This window comes from Anopheles darlingi, chromosome X, assembly GCF_943734745.1.
Source record: "Anopheles darlingi chromosome X, idAnoDarlMG_H_01, whole genome shotgun sequence".
Classification (NCBI taxonomy): domain Eukaryota; kingdom Metazoa; phylum Arthropoda; class Insecta; order Diptera; family Culicidae; genus Anopheles; species Anopheles darlingi.
This window is the reverse complement of record NC_064873.1, coordinates 4,180,219-4,196,159: the sequence shown is the minus strand read 5'-3', so window position 1 is coordinate 4,196,159 and position 15,941 is coordinate 4,180,219. Positions and strand designations below refer to the sequence as shown.

At 50.8% G+C, this 15,941-nt stretch overlaps 4 protein-coding genes across 5 annotated transcripts; 1 reads left to right on the top strand and 3 right to left on the bottom strand.

Moving 5' to 3' along the window:
• Positions 1-76: 76 nt before the first annotated feature.
• Positions 77-3,439, bottom strand: LOC125954199 (palmitoyltransferase ZDHHC6). The gene is made up of 4 exons (XM_049684298.1): positions 2,740-3,439; positions 1,869-2,647; positions 1,606-1,796; positions 77-1,508 (listed from the first exon to the last, which is right to left on the bottom strand). The coding sequence occupies exons 1-4, from the start codon at positions 2,810-2,812 to the stop codon at positions 1,313-1,315; spliced, it is 1,239 nt and encodes a 412-aa protein (XP_049540255.1). The 5' UTR covers positions 2,813-3,439; the 3' UTR covers positions 77-1,312.
• A 507-nt stretch (positions 3,440-3,946) lies between these two features.
• On the bottom strand, positions 3,947-4,781 carry LOC125954207 (uncharacterized). The gene is made up of 2 exons (XM_049684310.1): positions 4,564-4,781; positions 3,947-4,497 (listed from the first exon to the last, which is right to left on the bottom strand). Exons 1-2 carry the CDS (start codon positions 4,631-4,633, stop codon positions 4,097-4,099), a joined length of 471 nt encoding a protein of 156 aa, XP_049540267.1. The 5' UTR covers positions 4,634-4,781; the 3' UTR covers positions 3,947-4,096.
• A 176-nt stretch (positions 4,782-4,957) lies between these two features.
• On the bottom strand, positions 4,958-9,374 carry LOC125954191 (kinesin-associated protein 3). Its single transcript, XM_049684286.1, has 8 exons — positions 9,145-9,374; positions 8,735-8,852; positions 8,221-8,608; positions 6,688-8,123; positions 6,453-6,618; positions 5,983-6,326; positions 5,676-5,914; positions 4,958-5,584 (listed from the first exon to the last, which is right to left on the bottom strand). The coding sequence occupies exons 1-8, from the start codon at positions 9,285-9,287 to the stop codon at positions 5,545-5,547; spliced, it is 2,874 nt and encodes a 957-aa protein (XP_049540243.1). The 5' UTR covers positions 9,288-9,374; the 3' UTR covers positions 4,958-5,544.
• Positions 9,375-9,787: 413 nt separating this feature from the next.
• LOC125956064 (histone deacetylase 6) lies at positions 9,788-15,777 on the top strand. 2 transcript variants are annotated; one of them, XM_049687570.1, is made up of 9 exons: positions 9,788-10,283; positions 10,769-11,362; positions 11,483-11,754; positions 11,841-12,033; positions 12,353-12,412; positions 12,811-13,088; positions 13,160-14,675; positions 14,787-14,874; positions 14,972-15,777. In XM_049687570.1, the coding sequence occupies exons 1-9, from the start codon at positions 10,281-10,283 to the stop codon at positions 15,325-15,327; spliced, it is 3,360 nt and encodes a 1,119-aa protein (XP_049543527.1). In that variant the 5' UTR covers positions 9,788-10,280; the 3' UTR covers positions 15,328-15,777. The 2 variants fall into 2 exon arrangements, with proteins under 2 accessions (XP_049543527.1, XP_049543518.1); XM_049687561.1 differs by lacking the exon at positions 12,353-12,412 and adding an exon at positions 12,216-12,275.
• The last annotated feature ends 164 nt before the right edge of the window (positions 15,778-15,941 follow it).

The window sequence follows — 15,941 nt, the reverse complement described above, 5'->3', positions numbered from 1 at the left end:
GCAGCCACTTTTCACTTTTCTGCGCGAATCGGCTGTTTGAGAGCACTACTGTGATATCTTTTTTATGTGGAGTAAGGGGGAGGGGGGAGGAGGATGGGAGACCTCATTTGAAATACATACTGCATTATTAGCCGTTGATACGATATTTTGCTTCGTTTTTGATATTCTCGCTACTAATACAGCAAATAAGAAAGTACAAGTAAATAAGCGATTAAAATCGAGCTAGGAACTTGTGTTCATTTGACTGCATTTATCTTAATTTGATTCCTTTTTTTAATTTTACAAGCATAATAAAATACATTATGTGCGAACCTGGACAAAGACATCAGGAACAATGTGGGACTCTCACCCACTAACCCACCTGCTTGGTTCCTGTTACCTCACCTTCGCGGCTTTCGTCATTCGAAATTACACACAAAATTAATTTGATTTCTATCTTCCTAATACTCGTAACTCGTCATTACACCGTTTTCGGGCCCAAGTAAACAAGCAAGCTATGTTTCTAGCCAACCGCCAACAGTAAGTAAACTGGTTCACTCCAACTAAAACATGACAAACAGTTGATGAAATAATTAAATCTGAAAATCAAAAATAGTTAACCCCCCATATTCCTACGAAGAAACGATTTCACGGTGCATACATGGTTAAGTTGGATGTGGCACGCATTTACTTACAATTGGTGGCGTGCTAGATGAGCAGCAGAATTTTACTTTCTGTGTCAGGAGTTTACTTACTGTTGGAAGCCGGCTAGAAATGCTGGACGATGGCTAGAAACAACTGGCAACTGGCTACTTGATGATCCAATAATTTAGTTAGAGCGAAAAAGTTTACTTACTGCTGGCGGTTGACTAGAAACATAGCTTGCTTGTTTACTTGGGCCCGAAAACGGTGTATCCAGAGCTCGCGATACGGCTACGTAAAGTGTACTGGCCGGCATTCAAACGGCTGATGTTGTTTGCAGTTGCAACTCTAAAACTCCGTCCAGACGATGACGAATGTTGGAGAATTTCTCGACGAGAACTTCGCAAACAAACGTCATCCCATACAAATCCGGCGAGAAGTTATCGCGATAACTGCAATGCACGTCTAGCAAGCGAGCAAGGGAGAACCAGCGAGAACTTCTTTTGGAGCTGTCAAATCGTATGTAAACAGTAGGGCGAGAAAGTTATCGCGATAACTTTTGTTCAAATTGAGCACAAATTGCCACACAAAGTTATCGCGATAACTTCTCGCCGGATTTGTATGGGATGACGTTTAATTTAGAAGTTCTCGTCGACAAGTTCTCCAACATTCGTCGTCGTGTGGACGCCGTTTACCTGTCCTTCGTTTTCGATTTTTCTTCTTCCAGATATTGGTGGTGCTGTTGCTGCTGCTCTTCGCTCATGTCGTAGTCATCCTCAGCCAGCTCAACGGCACACTGCCGAGGAAACCATCCTCTCAGTCGCTTACGCTTCTCCGTGCTCGCGGGCTCCCGCTCCGTTGATACCTTCTCACCAAACAGCCAGTGCCTGCGGTAGGGAGCAAAGAGAAAGATAAAGCAATGAAATGGATTGGATTTTCGCTCGAGCAGAGGCCAAGGCATTACGCCAACACAGCCACACTCACTTTCTCCATCGAGTCACACGTACAACGTCTCCGACGGATAGCTTGATGCGCGGCTCGTCAGTGAGCGGTGGCGAACAGCACACCTTGAATCCTTGTGACAAAAGCGGCACCCAGCTACCCGTTACCATACGTCTGATGGTGTACGTTCTGGTGCGCGCTCGCTTTTCTTCCTTCTGTGCCAGCTGTTCACGCTGTTCGCCGTTCAAGATCAAATCAGCATTAAAAAGGGTGGAAACAAGGGAATCGATCGGCATGGCACTTACCGTTAGGGTGTACTGATCGCATCCATCGACGACGGGCCACTCGATGCCATCGCCAGCCGGGGTGCATGAGGTGCTGAACACCTGGCGCACATTACGCCACCGGCCCAGATCGTACGGATAGCAGAACACCTCGTTGGTGCGATCGCGCCGATAGCGTGCCTTCTCCAGGATCCAATCCTCGATGGCGGTGCGATTGTTGAGGATCGCCCGCACCTGATACGCTAGCAGTGCGCCGACCGTGATGATGACGCCAATCGCCAAGCCGACGTTGAACACGCACAGTACCAGGCTCCACATGCCGAGTTGTACCGTCACCTTTGAGTAGTGACCATAGTACAGGTACCAGTCGCGGTACAGACCGACGTACAGCGAAGCTGACAGGACGATGGTAGCTTGCAAGCATCCGAGTACGGCACACGCTAGAAAGGCGGTAAAGTAACCGTGGTTGGCCCAACCGACACAGTTGTTGATCCACGGGCAGTGGTGATCCATCTTGATGACGCACCGATCGCATTTGCGGCAATGGTGTGACCGCGGTGCCTTCCAGCCTTCGCATACCCCACAGTACTGCTGGTACTGCTGGTCGATCGAGCGCTCCGGCTGCCACCGGAGCGGCAGAAAGCCTGGCCCGGTCAGTGAGGCCATCACGAAGTTGAAGCCTGTGCTAGCGGATAGCACGATGAATAGGGTCTGATGTAGGAAGCCGAGAAAAGAACGGTCCGCCGGCCACCACATCGCATTCATGTACAGCGTCATTAGGGTAATCGATTTAATGATTCCTGCAACAAGACCAATACGAAAGAGGAGGAGTAGGAGAAGCATTAGCTAGTGCCGGGGGATTAGGATGTCTTGGCATGCTGTGCACACTCACCTATTGCGGTCAACGGTCCCCAGTGCAGGAATCGCCGCACCGCTCTCAGACCACCACCGATCGACATCCTCATGCGCGAAGATTGCTACCGCCGCACGGCAATCCAGGTCCGACCAGAAGCGTGATTCACAGTATGGGATAGGTAAAGAGGGATACGCTGTCCGGCTCGTGGAATGGCAATGGAACGCTGTCCACAGGGCTGATGGAGTCCCCCCAGGCAGTGCCTATCTGGAAAGGGAACCGCGGGTGTTGACGGACATTGCTGCCTTTTCCAGCTCGTTGTTGGCGGCGATGGCAAGACACACAGCAGGAGGATCCGGTGCTCCCCTCGGCGGAAGGCGGTGAGATGTACCCTATTCACAAAAGGTGTGCAATGGGGCCGCTTAATGTTTAAGCGGCTGCTAACCGGCCACTAAGCAGCCAGTTTTCTAGACTTTTCAACAAAGTTCTTCAGTACGATTGTTTGCTGACATATACGCGTTTACACACGACCCCAGGTTCAGTACTTGCCGGCTCAATCGTGGATTCGGTCCAGAAGCGGAGGAACAAGAAGGAAGAACAGCAAAAACAAAAACACAAAAGTGGCCTAAACGGTGGTACGTGTGTGTTTTACAATTTGGCTTATCGGAACTATATGACTCGGGGTGTTAACCGTTCTCAACTGACAGCAACCCTTTGGGAGAAATCATGCCTGGATTGCACCAATGACGGCGGGTTAGCGTAGCGTCAGCAGCAACTCCCATACCTTCGTTTCGTCCAGATTATCGATTATCGTTATCGGTCCGGTGCCCTCGTTACCATGATCCAGCACCAGCTGTCCGCGGGTCAAGCGACCGCCCAGCTCCACATCCCCCCCGTACTGCTTGCTTTCGGTTACGAGGTGCGGTGACGTCAAGGCCATCGCCACCAGCAGGTCGCACGGCATCCAGCTGCGTTCCTGCTCGGGCAGCTTCTCCAGTGCCGCCCGTTCCACCCGGTTCAGCAGCATCACGATTGGCTTGCTACTCGCGCCCAGCACATCCATACGCCACTCCAAGCTAGTCATCAGGTTGGATCGTAGGGCCGTCTCCCACGGCAGAATTGTGATCGCCCCAGAGAACGTTTGAAGCGCGATGCTGGCCGCCTCCGGATCCTTGTAGAAGTTAAACTCGGCCGCCTGCTCCGTGTTACCCACGCCGTGTCGGTTACCGCCCATCAGATAGACGGCTTTTAGCAGCAGGCGCACTTCCGGATAGACCTTCAACAGTAGCGCCAGGTCGGTCAGCGGGCCAAGATTGACAAATGTTACCTCATTTGGATGCTGCAAAACGGTGCAAACCCCCACGACCCCCGGAGATGCCAACAAACCCGAGATAAATTAACTGAATGTTTGAATCCTGTCCCCTCTCCCCGCACCAACCTGAATGATCAACCCGTACAGCTGTTCCAGTGTATGGCCATTCCGCAGCGGAGCGCGGCTAGGTTCCCGCTCGAACGGCACATCCGAGAAACCATCCAATCCGAAATACGGTGTACCGAAGTCGGTTCGTCGGTCTGGTCGTAATATCGACTCGCTGGCACCGATATACAGTGGAATATCGGTACGCTGTAGTGCTTCTAGCACCCGCAGCACATTTGTCGCCACATTCGTCACGTTGGTGTTGCCATGCGAGCAGCTAATCGCCAGCACATCCACCTCATTCACGGCCTGCAGCAGATAAAAGAGCGCCCACGCATCGTCCGCCCCCGCATCTACACTGACGATTACCTTCCTGCGCTCTAGATGCAAAGGAGGTTAATGGATCAACAGTGTGGTACTTTGTTTGGCGATCGCTTTTCGCTTACCAACACTGTTAGCTAGCCCGGCCAGTGCACAGAGCAGCGAAAGTAATTTGACAAACTGTATCACGTCCATCGCGCAGGAATTTGCCAACCCGATTGTATAGCGAATCACCCGCTGCACTGATTGCCCTTATCACAAATAGCGCGTGCACAATGGTTCCGACCAATGAGTCTTTTTACGTCAATAAATCGGCTATATACACACCTGCCTGTCTATCGTACCGTACCACAACAACAAACTCCCTTCCTGTTCGCACGTAGCATGTGCTAGTTAGTTTCATGGTTAAGATGAAGTCTTCAGGGCTGAGTACAACGCGACTCGCTCAACCGTAAATAATCAATGACTTTCATTAATTATTCGTTTCGTTTAAATTTACGTTTTGCTTAGCTATCCATTAGAGTACGGCGAGAATGCATAAACGGCTTAGCGTAAAGTGTATGAATTATCACCTCGGCATCCCGTAGCAGCTGCCCTATCGGTATTTTCTTTGCAAACAAAAATCAGTCTCTGTCGCAGCTACTTCCGTCAAATCTAGCTAGTCGCACATTACGTTCAGGAAATATTGAGCACAGTGAGCCAATCGATTATGAATATCCGATAAGCTGTTGAGAACGAGTTTGGGTATTTATTTTGAATTATAGCACATCGTTTTTCATGTGTTTGTGCATTTCGCAAGCACAATTCGTACATACGCCACTAACACTAAATTATACGACAACCTAAGTATTAAATAGAGAACATAGTAATAATTAAGCTTAAAGCCAAACCGTTACAGCCGCACAATCTGTTTGTAAGGTTTTGTTAAGCAGCGACTAGCTTGAAGCGACACATTCTTGAAATAAGGAATTTTATGGAGCGTAGGGAACACATCTATTCGATCCTTCCGAATTAGGTCAATCTCGATAGAGACGCTCCCATGGTAATACCATTTCGAAGTATTTTGCAAATCGACTGGGCAAGCCTGCGGCAGGCGGTCGCATAATTTAAGCGACAGTTTCCAAATCGTCCAGGTTTCGACTATAGCTGTAAAATATTTCAAAAAGAAATTCGAATCAACATATATGCGCACCCGAGATATGTACACAATCATGATGATTGGTGGCCAACCGCTTACCGGCTCACCGGACGGCTGTAGTTGGACATGGCCGAGCCCGAGCGGTTTTTGTTGCTATCCGCATCATCGTTTGACTCGGCGCCGGAGTGATAGAGCTGATCCAGATAGTCCGACGTCAGGTACGCATTGAGATCACTCTCGTCATCCTCCATCGGCCCGTATGTCTGTATATCATCCACGCTTTCCTGTGAGTCCACCATGCTCAGCCACTGGCTGTTATGATTACGAAATTTTTCCACCTGAAAAAGAATGAATACGAATCTTTACAAGATGAAATGAAAACTTTCCTGGGCGAAAAACGGATTACCGTGATGCGGGACGCCCACTCGCTGTCAGTGATTGCGATAATGTCCAGACAGAGATCGCAAACCTTCCGTATCTCAGCGTTTTTATCATGCATCAGATCGATCAGATAGGCAGGCGATTCCGTCTCCTTGATCATGTAGCAGCGCGTACTTTCGTGGCGCAACACCTGTTGAAACACGAAAACGATCTGTAGCACCATCTCGTCGTCCTCCTGCTTCGCCTTTAGCAGCTCGATCAGTGACAACATCACGTCCGCTTTACACAGCAGCATAGCACACGATTCGTCCGTGGCGCACGTTCCCAGGAATACCACCATCTCCAGCACCAGATCGTCCTTGTATTTGCCTGCAAAGGAAGCACGAAGCGATCAAATTTGGCATACTTTGAAGACACGGAGGAAGCTGCAAAGCAATAGGCAAGGGCCCGCAGAGCAAAGGTAAAACATGAGTGGCCAAGCGAGGGATCTTTCACCTGGGACTAGCATATTCCTGATCAATGGTATCAGATTGAAGTTGTGGATGATCTGCGAATAGTCGAGATCGGCAAGCGCCAGGTTGCCAAGAATGCCCAGACACTCCACGGTGAACTCTTCATCACCACAATCGATCAGTATTTTGGCTAAATCGCCGACAAAGTCCTGTCGAGAGAAAGGTAAAACGGATCAGTATCAGCTGTAGCTCTTGCTGTCTGCTGTTATCAACCCTACCACAAAGTGCAACCGAAGCGTATCGTGCACGGAAATGTTTCGTATCATCTTCATGATCATCGTGTCCTGGCACTTGAACGCCCGGGACATCAGATTGTGAAGCCGATTATTTTCGATCATCATTGCTGCGTTGCGTCGATTGAGCGCTAAATTAATCCCGAGCGCGATGAGATCGGGATCGGAACGTTGGTTCAGATTCAGCAGTAGCAAGTCGACTACGACTGGCACGCAGTCGGTGTACGTAAACATTGACTTGATTTTGTCATCGAGACTCATGTGGTATAGAATTTTGGTCACGATGCCGTGATGCTTGTCGTCACTCAGAAACGTAACCAGCTTTGGTAATAGGCCGACCCGAATCATTTTAGCCCGCAGCCGCGCATCGAACGACAGGTTGAACAGCAGCTTGAGCGTCATCTGCACCAGATCTTTCTGGGATTGCAGCAGCCGTGGCAGCTTCTCGACGATGTTCAGCTCACACATCTCGTCCTTATTGTCCCGCACGATCGCCAGCTTCTTCAGGAACGTTACAACGAGCACGAGCAAGTCAAAGTTTTGGCGCTCCAGCGCCTTCAGCAGCATCCGCACGATATGCTTCTTGCGCATCTTCTCCTCCAGCTTCACGTTCTCGGCAATGTTGAGCAGCAGGTAGAAGGCGACGCGCAGCAGCTGCTCTTGCTTACGGGCGAACAGCTTGAACTGCTTGTTGATTTTATCGTAGTCGTCCTTCTGCTTGCGTGGATCAGGCCGATCCATCGCTCCGCCGTCCGTGCTGCCGGGCGTTTGAGGGGTCGAGGCGGTACCGCCGCTCAGACCACTGAGACTATCGGTTGACGCGTTGGTACTAATGTTGCTCAGTGGCGCAACAGTGCCACCGGTGCTACCAACGCTTTCATACGATAGCGCCTCGTGGTAGCTGTTGTTCATCGAGTGAGCCTTAATGAGTGATGCGCTTATGGCAGTATTGCCTTGTAGCCCTACGCCAGCATGAAAGCTGCCCCAGTTGCCGGATTTTGGTCGCTGTTTCAGCTCCGGAATGCGTCGCCGTGGCGGTTCCATATCCTTCGGCTTCTCCTGATCGATGATCGTATCCAGCTGCTCGCTGCTACTCCGGAGGCCCGTCGCCACTTCCTTATCGCGGTCGCGCCGCTCAGTCGCCGCCACTGCTGTGGCATTCTCTCCCGCACACTGTCCAACGGCAGCGGCTATGCCACCACTCTTGCGCGCATCCAAATCGTGCTTCATCTGATCGTACCGCCGCAGCTCGTAATCGATCACATCCATGCAGAGCGAACCGATCTTGTAGTTAACAATCACCGAGTGGAAGCTCGTGTACGTGGAGAAGCAGAAAAAGATGTAGATGATATTGGTGGAGAGGTCCAGCGACCGGCGCCAATCTTCACGCAGCACTCGAGACAGTGCACTCAGGACAGCCTCTGCAATGGATTCGAATATTCGTAAAGAAGCATATCCTGGCAGTCACAGCACACAGCTGAGCAGCAGTTGTACTACACATTTGTGCCGTTTACGCACCATTTTTCTCCAGCTCCTCAAGATTGTCGGGATCGCGGGCAAGCTGCAGGATCAACCGCGAACCCTTCACTTTCTCCGACAAATCCTCGTACAGCAGCTCAATATACTCGTCAATGTTTCGGATCGAGGCCTTTTCGGTCACTTCCATCATCGGGCTGACCTTGCCGGACACGCGCGACACCGAACGCTGGCTGCCCACTCCAACCCCAACAGACGACGCCGAGGACTGTTCGACGTTCTTTCGGTTCTTCAGGTAGTAGATGATCTGCTCGATATCAGACAGCTGCGAGCGATGGATGAGGTCGCACTTATCCACCACTTCGCGCGCCAGCACGGCTGGGTCCGTCTTGGAGTTCAGTGATTTCAGCCGAATGATGCGTTGACAATCCTAAAACAAATAAGACAAAAGGGACCTTGAGAACCTACTCATCTACCCACCCACGCTATCCCATCACAATTCCTTCAATTTACTAAATTGAAGGAGCGCGATAGAGCAAATCTAACAGTAACTTACCTTCTTGTCCTCTAGCATCGGGTCTCCGGGTTCACCAAACACGGCAGCCTCCAGTTTATAATTTACGATCAGCGCCTTTTCCGTCGGGTGCGGCTCGATGGTACCCCCCTTCCAGCGCCTAGCGTGTGCATGTGACAGAGAGCAGTTGTGTGCGATTCGACAAAATAATTAGCTACGTAGTGACCACGGCGTCAACCCCTAGTGCGAAAAATCGATAGCCTGGCGAGGGCTGGCTTTACCACTAGACGCGACCACCATGCTACACCACCCTCTCTTCTTCTTTTGGGTGGCGCAAACGGTGTTGCACAAAGCCATGGCCCCGTGCAACCTTACAGAGCTATGACACACATCCCCCCCCCCCCCCCCTCATCCATGACGAGACGAGAGCGTACAGCTCGAATGATACCTACTTTTTGATGTACTTTGCATCCTCGGACTGCATATTGTTGCTGGTGGACCGTTGAAGCGCCGTCACAACGTAATAGATGTAATGCACGGTAAATAGGAGCAATGCAAGTCCAGCGATTAAATGGAAAAGGCTAGCCAACAGCATGCAGCACTCCACCCCCCGTTACACTGCCGCACGATTGGATTGGGCAATCACCATTCGCTTTGATTCACCAAGGTAACAAGAAACTATAAACACTGGACAGAGACGGCTCCGCAGAGGTCTGACAGCAGCAGCTTCGCTCACCTTACCGAGCGTGCGCATTTTATGAAGGTTTAGGAGTTAGGTTTGAAGGCTTGTCCAAAAACCCTGCGACAGCGCGAGTCCGGTACCTTACTCACCAGGGAGAATTTTAATTTAATTTGCACAATCTATAGTTATCGGAAAAACGTATGTTCCAGTTAAGAGAATTGTCCTCTATTTTGGCGTATGCCTTCGGTCTTTATCATCCTCTCAGAACCTGCTAAACCGCATAACATCTAACTATAGGGCTACTAAGGGGGTTATCAATGGCCGCGAAAAAAGTTCTCAATTTTATGCATGTCGAGCAGAATTTCATTAGGTATATTCAAGACACCATGACGGTATACCAAAAAAAACCAAACAATAAGCTGTGTTCCGGGTAAAGCCGCAAAAGCATCAAACAAAATTATTTTCGTCGTGTTTGTCGCGTACGGTATTCGAGTGTCCAGGTGGTCTGAATTCGCTGTGCTCGTTCTTGGTTTGGGTGGAATCTCGGTGGCCGAATCCGGCGCCAATTTTGGGCAATACGACCTTGACGACCAACGCGCGTTGGCGGATAGCTCGTAGGTTGAACAACTAGCCTATTACGGCAAATGTTCAGTGTGTTCGGTTTAGTTCCATCGTGCATCGTGAAGTGGTATCGTTAGAGCTATAAAGAAGTTAGTAAGCTTGGTCAAGGACATCCAACATTTCCAATCAGAAATTAAACGACAAAAACAGCAGCAAGCAACCAGAATTGGAACTCCCAATAAGCCCATTCCGGACACACGAAGCGCTCCTTTCAATCTTTGCACCTTCAACCCACGCTAGCCGTTCCAGGAGCAGCAGCAGCAGCCTTGAGTAAGAACCCCAACAATGGTAAGTGGAACACTGGACGGCATCCTCGAGGGCACGCGCCAACAGTCCCCCGATTTATTTATCGATCGAATATGGCAGGATAAATTGGGGCAGATCGGAGCCAAAAGCACAGGCACAGCGGCAGGCAAATCGATACCGAATTAATTAATTGAACCGGTCGTAACAATTAATTTGGTTTGTGCACTCCAACAGCACATCGAGCAGAGCGATCGCCAAATGACGAGGTGTAATTTTCACTTATATTTACAATCGTAAAATGATTGAGTGTTAGTGCGTGCCTCTTTGGGCGCGTGATTTTGGAGGGCGCACCGATAGCACGCGAGCTATCAAATGTCAGGCCATCCGGGGGGTGAAATGACAAGAGGTTCGAAAAGTCGCCTCAGTTCGCTGTAGACCTTCCGCCGTGCTGTGTGGTTTAATGCTAACTAATCTTGTCGCTTGTCTGATAGCGTGTCGTATCTAACAGCAGTTCTCTCACCCTCAAGCCTCCTTCCAAGAAATACACACAAAAGCCGGGCGTAACCACGCGACGTTGCAGTGCTATGCTAAGCGAGCAAACCAGCGCTAGTACTACCAAACAGCAGCAACAAGAGTCCAAAAAGCCTGATACGGTAGGTGGTCGTGGACGATCAAATCAGTCGTCGAGTTTGGCCGAGGCGAAGAAGCAGGGTAAACAAAAGATGTCCGAGATGAGCGCGGCAAAACGGCGGCAAAGTGAAGAGTCCGCAATCAAGGATCAACAGCTGCAGGATATCTACCAGAACGCAATCAGCTCGAGCGAAAGGCAGCGGTTCGCGACGGGTGTCGTGTACGACGATCGATTCGTCTTGCACCGCTGCCTGTGGGATCCGAACTACCCCGAGTGCCCGGAACGATACCTGGAGGTAATGAAGCGGGTAGAGCTCGAGCAGCTGATCGATCGGTGTACGTTCGTGCGGCCACGGTTGGCCACCGAGGAAGAGATTCGGCTCAAGCATACGCAGCAGCTACTGGAAACGCTTAAGGCAACACGCGGCTCCCTGGATAAGGTACAGCTGGAGGATCTGAGCTCGCGCTACGATGCCATCTTCATCCATCCGGTAGGTAGTCCTCCCCTCCCCTCATTCATTCACTCACAGTGAAGCGCTCGTGGTTTTCCAAGCAATGTGCTGTTGTAACTACTGCTTCTGCTTTTCCCCGTCCGTGTCGAATCATTGCAGGGGTCGTACGAGACGAGCCTGCTATCGGTGGGTAGCACGGTGGCACTTGTCGAAGCCGTGTGCAAAGGTGAAATCCAGAATGGAATGGCCATAGTACGGCCACCCGGCCACCACGCCATGACCGCCGAGTTCAATGGGTATTGCTTCTTCAACAATGTCGCCATTGCCGCCCAGCACGCACTCGATAAACTCGGTCTCAGCCGGATCCTTATCGTCGATTGGGATGTGCACCACGGGCAAGGCACGCAGCGGATGTTCTACTCTGATCCCAGGTACGGTACGATGGCATGTCCTGACCGACAAATAATACGCCGGCCCACTCGCTACTCTATTATTTGCCTTGCTCACACACACTTAGGGTGCTGTACTTCTCCGTCCACCGCTACCAACACGCCACCTTCTGGCCCAACTTGCGCGAATCGGACTTCGATTTTGTCGGCTCTGGTAAGGGTGAGGGCTTCAACTTCAATGTGCCCCTGAACGAGATCGGAATGGAAAATGCGGACTATCTGGCCATTTGGCACCAGCTGCTGTTACCGGTTGCTACCGAGGTAACTTATTCGCCTAGATTTTGTTCGCGCCGACAAGAGTGCAAGAAGGAAAAGAGGCTAGCGGAACGGGGAAGCCCTCCCGTCGCAATCCGGCTCTCTGGCAGAGCAATACTAATGCATTATCTAATTTCTTTCCACTTCGTTATCTCTGCCTCTAACCAACGCAATCGGGCTCGCGCCAGTTCAATCCGGAGCTGATAATCATTTCTGCTGGCTACGATGCCGCATTCGGCTGCCCAGAGGTTGGTTCCTATTTATTTCTCATTTTTATTGTTTCTTTCTTTTGTTTCTTCCCCCTCGTTGCGAACACGAACCATAGTTCGTTCCAGAGCTTGTTATCGTATCGGCCGGTTATGATTCTGCGATGGGCGATGAAAAGGTACCTTGCGCTGTTTGTCTCCACCAGTCCAGTCTGCGAATCCATTATTAATGCAAACCACAACTATTCCTAAGGAACTAACATAAGCATCAACGCATCAATCTGCTGGAAGCAGCGAACGCATTGAAGGGCCCCATTCTGAATGATTCGATTTTCGTGTTGTCGCATTTTAACAATCATTTGAGCAGGAATACAATTCTTTATTATGCTGGATACACACTCACACACTTCTTTATTTCACTCCCACAAACACACACACACACACACACACACACAAAACTGTGCGATGGCTATTAATCCGTTTTCGTGTTATTTTTGCAAATGATTCTATGATCGCTGCTGAATCGCTACACCTTTTGTTGATTTTAAAACTATTTTGCTTTTATCTGCTCCGGTAGGGTATGATGAACATAACGCCTGCTTTCTACGCACATCTGCTGAGCCCTCTGCTGTCCCTGGCACAGGGCCGTGTAGCAGTGGTGCTGGAGGGCGGCTACTGTCTGGAGTCGCTGGCTGAGGCAAGCATGCACACGCTCAAAACACTGCTCGGTGATCCATGCTCCAAGCTGGCCGACAAACTGACGGCACCGTGTGCAAGCATCCGAGAAACGATACTGAACTGTATCGCCAGCCACCGAAATTTCTGGAAAAGTCTACAGCTGAATGAGCTGTACAAGTAAGTGCCTTGATGTTGACGACCATTCATTCCACACTAATTGATGCACACCATCCTCTACCGCCCTGCAGTGTGGAGGATTACAATAATGTAACCCCACAGGAGAACTTCCACAAACTGCCCGAGTACAGGTTTGAGCCAGAGCCGCCGCGTTCGGGCGAGGTTCGCTACGAAACGCGAAACTGCTATCCGGTGCAGTCGGTAGAGGAGCGCAAGCGAATCCACGAGCGGCTAGTACAGTTGCGCCTGGCAACCGATCTAAGCTTCCCGGTTGATAGGCTTTGCTATGTGTACGATGAGACTATGCTCGAGCACCAGAACAGCAGCGATGCGCTGCATCCGGAAAATCCCGCCCGGATAGCGAACATCTATCGGAGCCTCACGGAGGACTACCAGCTAACAAAACGGATGAAGCGCATCGCGGCCATCCCAGCAACACTGGACGAGCTATGCCTTGTACACGATCGCGAGATCGTAGAGCGGATGCACTTGATCGGCAAGGACGTGACCGGCCTGAAGGAGCTGGCCAATTCGTACAATTCCGTCTATCTGCATCCGAAAACGTTTACTAGCGCTGCCATGGCCGCCGGATCGGTTATTCAGGTTGTTGACGAGGTGATGAGTGGTCGTAGCCGCGCTGGACTGTGCATCGTCCGTCCACCAGGCCATCATGCCGAACCGAGCGAACCGCATGGGTTCTGCATCTTCAACAATGTGGCTGTCGCAGCCCGGGTTGCGCTCGAACAGCACAATCTGCAGCGAGTGCTGATAGTAGACTGGGATGTGCACCATGGCAACGGAACGCAGCACATCTTTGAGGAGGATCCCCGAGTGCTGTACATCTCTGTGCACCGCTACGACAACGGTACCTTTTTCCCGCGCAGCACCGACGGCAACTATACGAAGGTCGGTCACGGTAAGGGCACTGGGTTCACCGTGAACGTGCCCTGGAACTACAAATCCATGGGTGACGCAGAGTACATGGCCGCCTTTTCCTCGGTCATCCTGCCCATCGCATATGAGTTTGATCCGGAGCTGGTGCTAGTGTCGGCCGGGTTCGATGCGGCGATCGGTGACCCGCTCGGCGGGTGCCGCGTTACACCGGAGGCGTACGGTTACTTCACGCAGTGGCTCTCGTCATTGGCTGGCGGGCGCGTCATCGTTTGCCTCGAGGGCGGTTACAATGTGAACACGATATCGCACGCGATGGCCATGTGCGCGAAGGCGCTGCTCGGTGATCCGCTGCCGATGCTGCAGGCGATCACACCACAACACCAATCGGCCATAGTGACGGCTTCGTGTTACGAAACTCTGCGCAATGTCATAGCGGTGCAGAGCAAGCACTGGAGTGCGTTATGTTTCGGCAACCAGAAGCTACCAAACTTCCGCAGTAACTTCGAGCTAAGTGCCATGCTGAAGAACATCTCCCTAAGCGAGCCGGGTGACGGAGGCGATAGCAACGACGGAGCGAATCGAACATCGTCCTCGACAGCCTCCGGTTCTGGCGGCACAGGAGATGGCCCTTCCCGGGCCGCGAGCAGCGCACCGAAGCAGACGCTTACCGAGTTTCTCCGAGAAAACATGCAGGTAGGCCCTGTTGCGTTATAGCTGCGGAGACTTCACCAAAACCTTACTGGCCAGTTAAAGGGAGGGAGCACAGAACCCAGTTCAATATCGACCTTTTTCCTCTCTTTGTAGGCACTTGAAAATGAAGAAATGTTTGCCATCGTTCCTAAGAAGGATTGTCCCCATTTGAAGCTGCTGCAACCTGAAACGATCCCTCTTAGTGAGTATTATATAGCTGGACGCACTGGTTTAACTGGCGAGAACCTTTACCTTATATGCGTCCCTTTGCGCCTTCATCCCTCTTTTAACCGTTCCAGCAATCGACCTTACTGCACCCTGCACCAACTGCGACTCGCGGGCTGAGAACTGGATGTGCCTAATCTGCTATGGCATCTACTGTGGTCGGTACGTTGGCCAGCACATGGTACGGCACAGCACCGACACGCCCAATCACCCGATTGCCCTCAGCTTTAGCGATCTGTCCGTGTGGTGCTACGATTGCGACAGCTACATCGATCATGCGGCACTTCATCCCTACAAAACGCTAGTCCATATGGTCAAGTTCAGCGAACCGTTTCACTGGGCTTACGGCAGCAATCTGTCGCTCGAGGTGGTTCGATCGGAGGACGGGGCCGGCGACGCGCAACCCCGGCCATCGCGCTCAACCGATTGATATTCGAACATCTCTAGGATATTGTTCCGCATTCTTGTGCTAGTTTTGTTGAAGCACATGCTGATCGCTTACTTCAAGTAGGGTTAGAGGTGCCAAGCGTGAAGGTTATATATTTCTGCTCATTTTGCTACTATCTATATTACGTTTCTAACAGTCGCAGCAAATCGACTTATATTACGTTTCTAACAGTCGCAGCAAATCGACTGTCAGGCAGGCAGCAAGTCTAACAGTCGATTTGCTGCCTGCGAACAGCCTGTTACCTTTCAGTGCAGTCCGCTGACTGGCTGTTACTGTCCAATGCGGCCCGCATGCTAATATGAGTCCCCTGATCTAGCCAATGATCGCGGCGTGTGTTTGCATGTTACACCCCGTTAAACCCATTTTGGTAACCTTACCTTATCGAACTATTGTGCTAGATGTTACAAAGAGCTAAAAGAAAAAAAAACAAAACAACGATCCTAATGCAAATATAACTAAACAGATTGTTATGGAAAAGCACTTTACTCATGGCGAAATTAAAACAAGAGCATAACTAACAAAGCAGATCCCACTGTGGTCTAAATAAAGAGCAATAAATCTTATAGTAATCCAAATAGACCATGACAACAAGTCCT

What these genes read in the sequence shown, in the direction of transcription:
- LOC125954199 (XM_049684298.1), bottom strand. Translation starts at nt 2,812, where the DNA reads ATGAGGATGTCGATCGGTGGTGGTCTGAGAGCGGTGCGGCGATTCCTG. An exon ending in GGGACCGTTGACCGCAATAG is followed by an intron (nt 2,648 to 2,739) that starts GTGAGTGTGCAC and finishes GTCTTGTTGCAG; the next exon opens with GAATCATTAAATCGATTACC. An exon ending in CGTGTGACTCGATGGAGAAA is followed by an intron (nt 1,509 to 1,605) that starts GTGAGTGTGGCT and finishes TCCCTACCGCAG; the next exon opens with GCACTGGCTGTTTGGTGAGA.
- LOC125954207 (XM_049684310.1), bottom strand. Translation starts at nt 4,633, where the DNA reads ATGGACGTGATACAGTTTGTCAAATTACTTTCGCTGCTCTGTGCACTG. An exon ending in CGGGCTAGCTAACAGTGTTG is followed by an intron (nt 4,498 to 4,563) that starts GTAAGCGAAAAG and finishes CTTTGCATCTAG; the next exon opens with AGCGCAGGAAGGTAATCGTC.
- LOC125954191 (XM_049684286.1), bottom strand. Translation starts at nt 9,287, where the DNA reads ATGCTGTTGGCTAGCCTTTTCCATTTAATCGCTGGACTTGCATTGCTC. An exon ending in CGCTTCGGTTGCACTTTGTG is followed by an intron (nt 6,619 to 6,687) that starts GTAGGGTTGATA and finishes TTCTCTCGACAG; the next exon opens with GACTTTGTCGGCGATTTAGC. An exon ending in CAGGAATATGCTAGTCCCAG is followed by an intron (nt 6,327 to 6,452) that starts GTGAAAGATCCC and finishes CTTCCTTTGCAG; the next exon opens with GCAAATACAAGGACGATCTG.
- LOC125956064 (XM_049687570.1), top strand. An exon ending in TGTTACCGGTTGCTACCGAG is followed by an intron (nt 12,034 to 12,352) that starts GTAACTTATTCG and finishes CACGAACCATAG; the next exon opens with TTCGTTCCAGAGCTTGTTAT. An exon ending in ACCTGAAACGATCCCTCTTA is followed by an intron (nt 14,875 to 14,971) that starts GTGAGTATTATA and finishes TAACCGTTCCAG; the next exon opens with CAATCGACCTTACTGCACCC.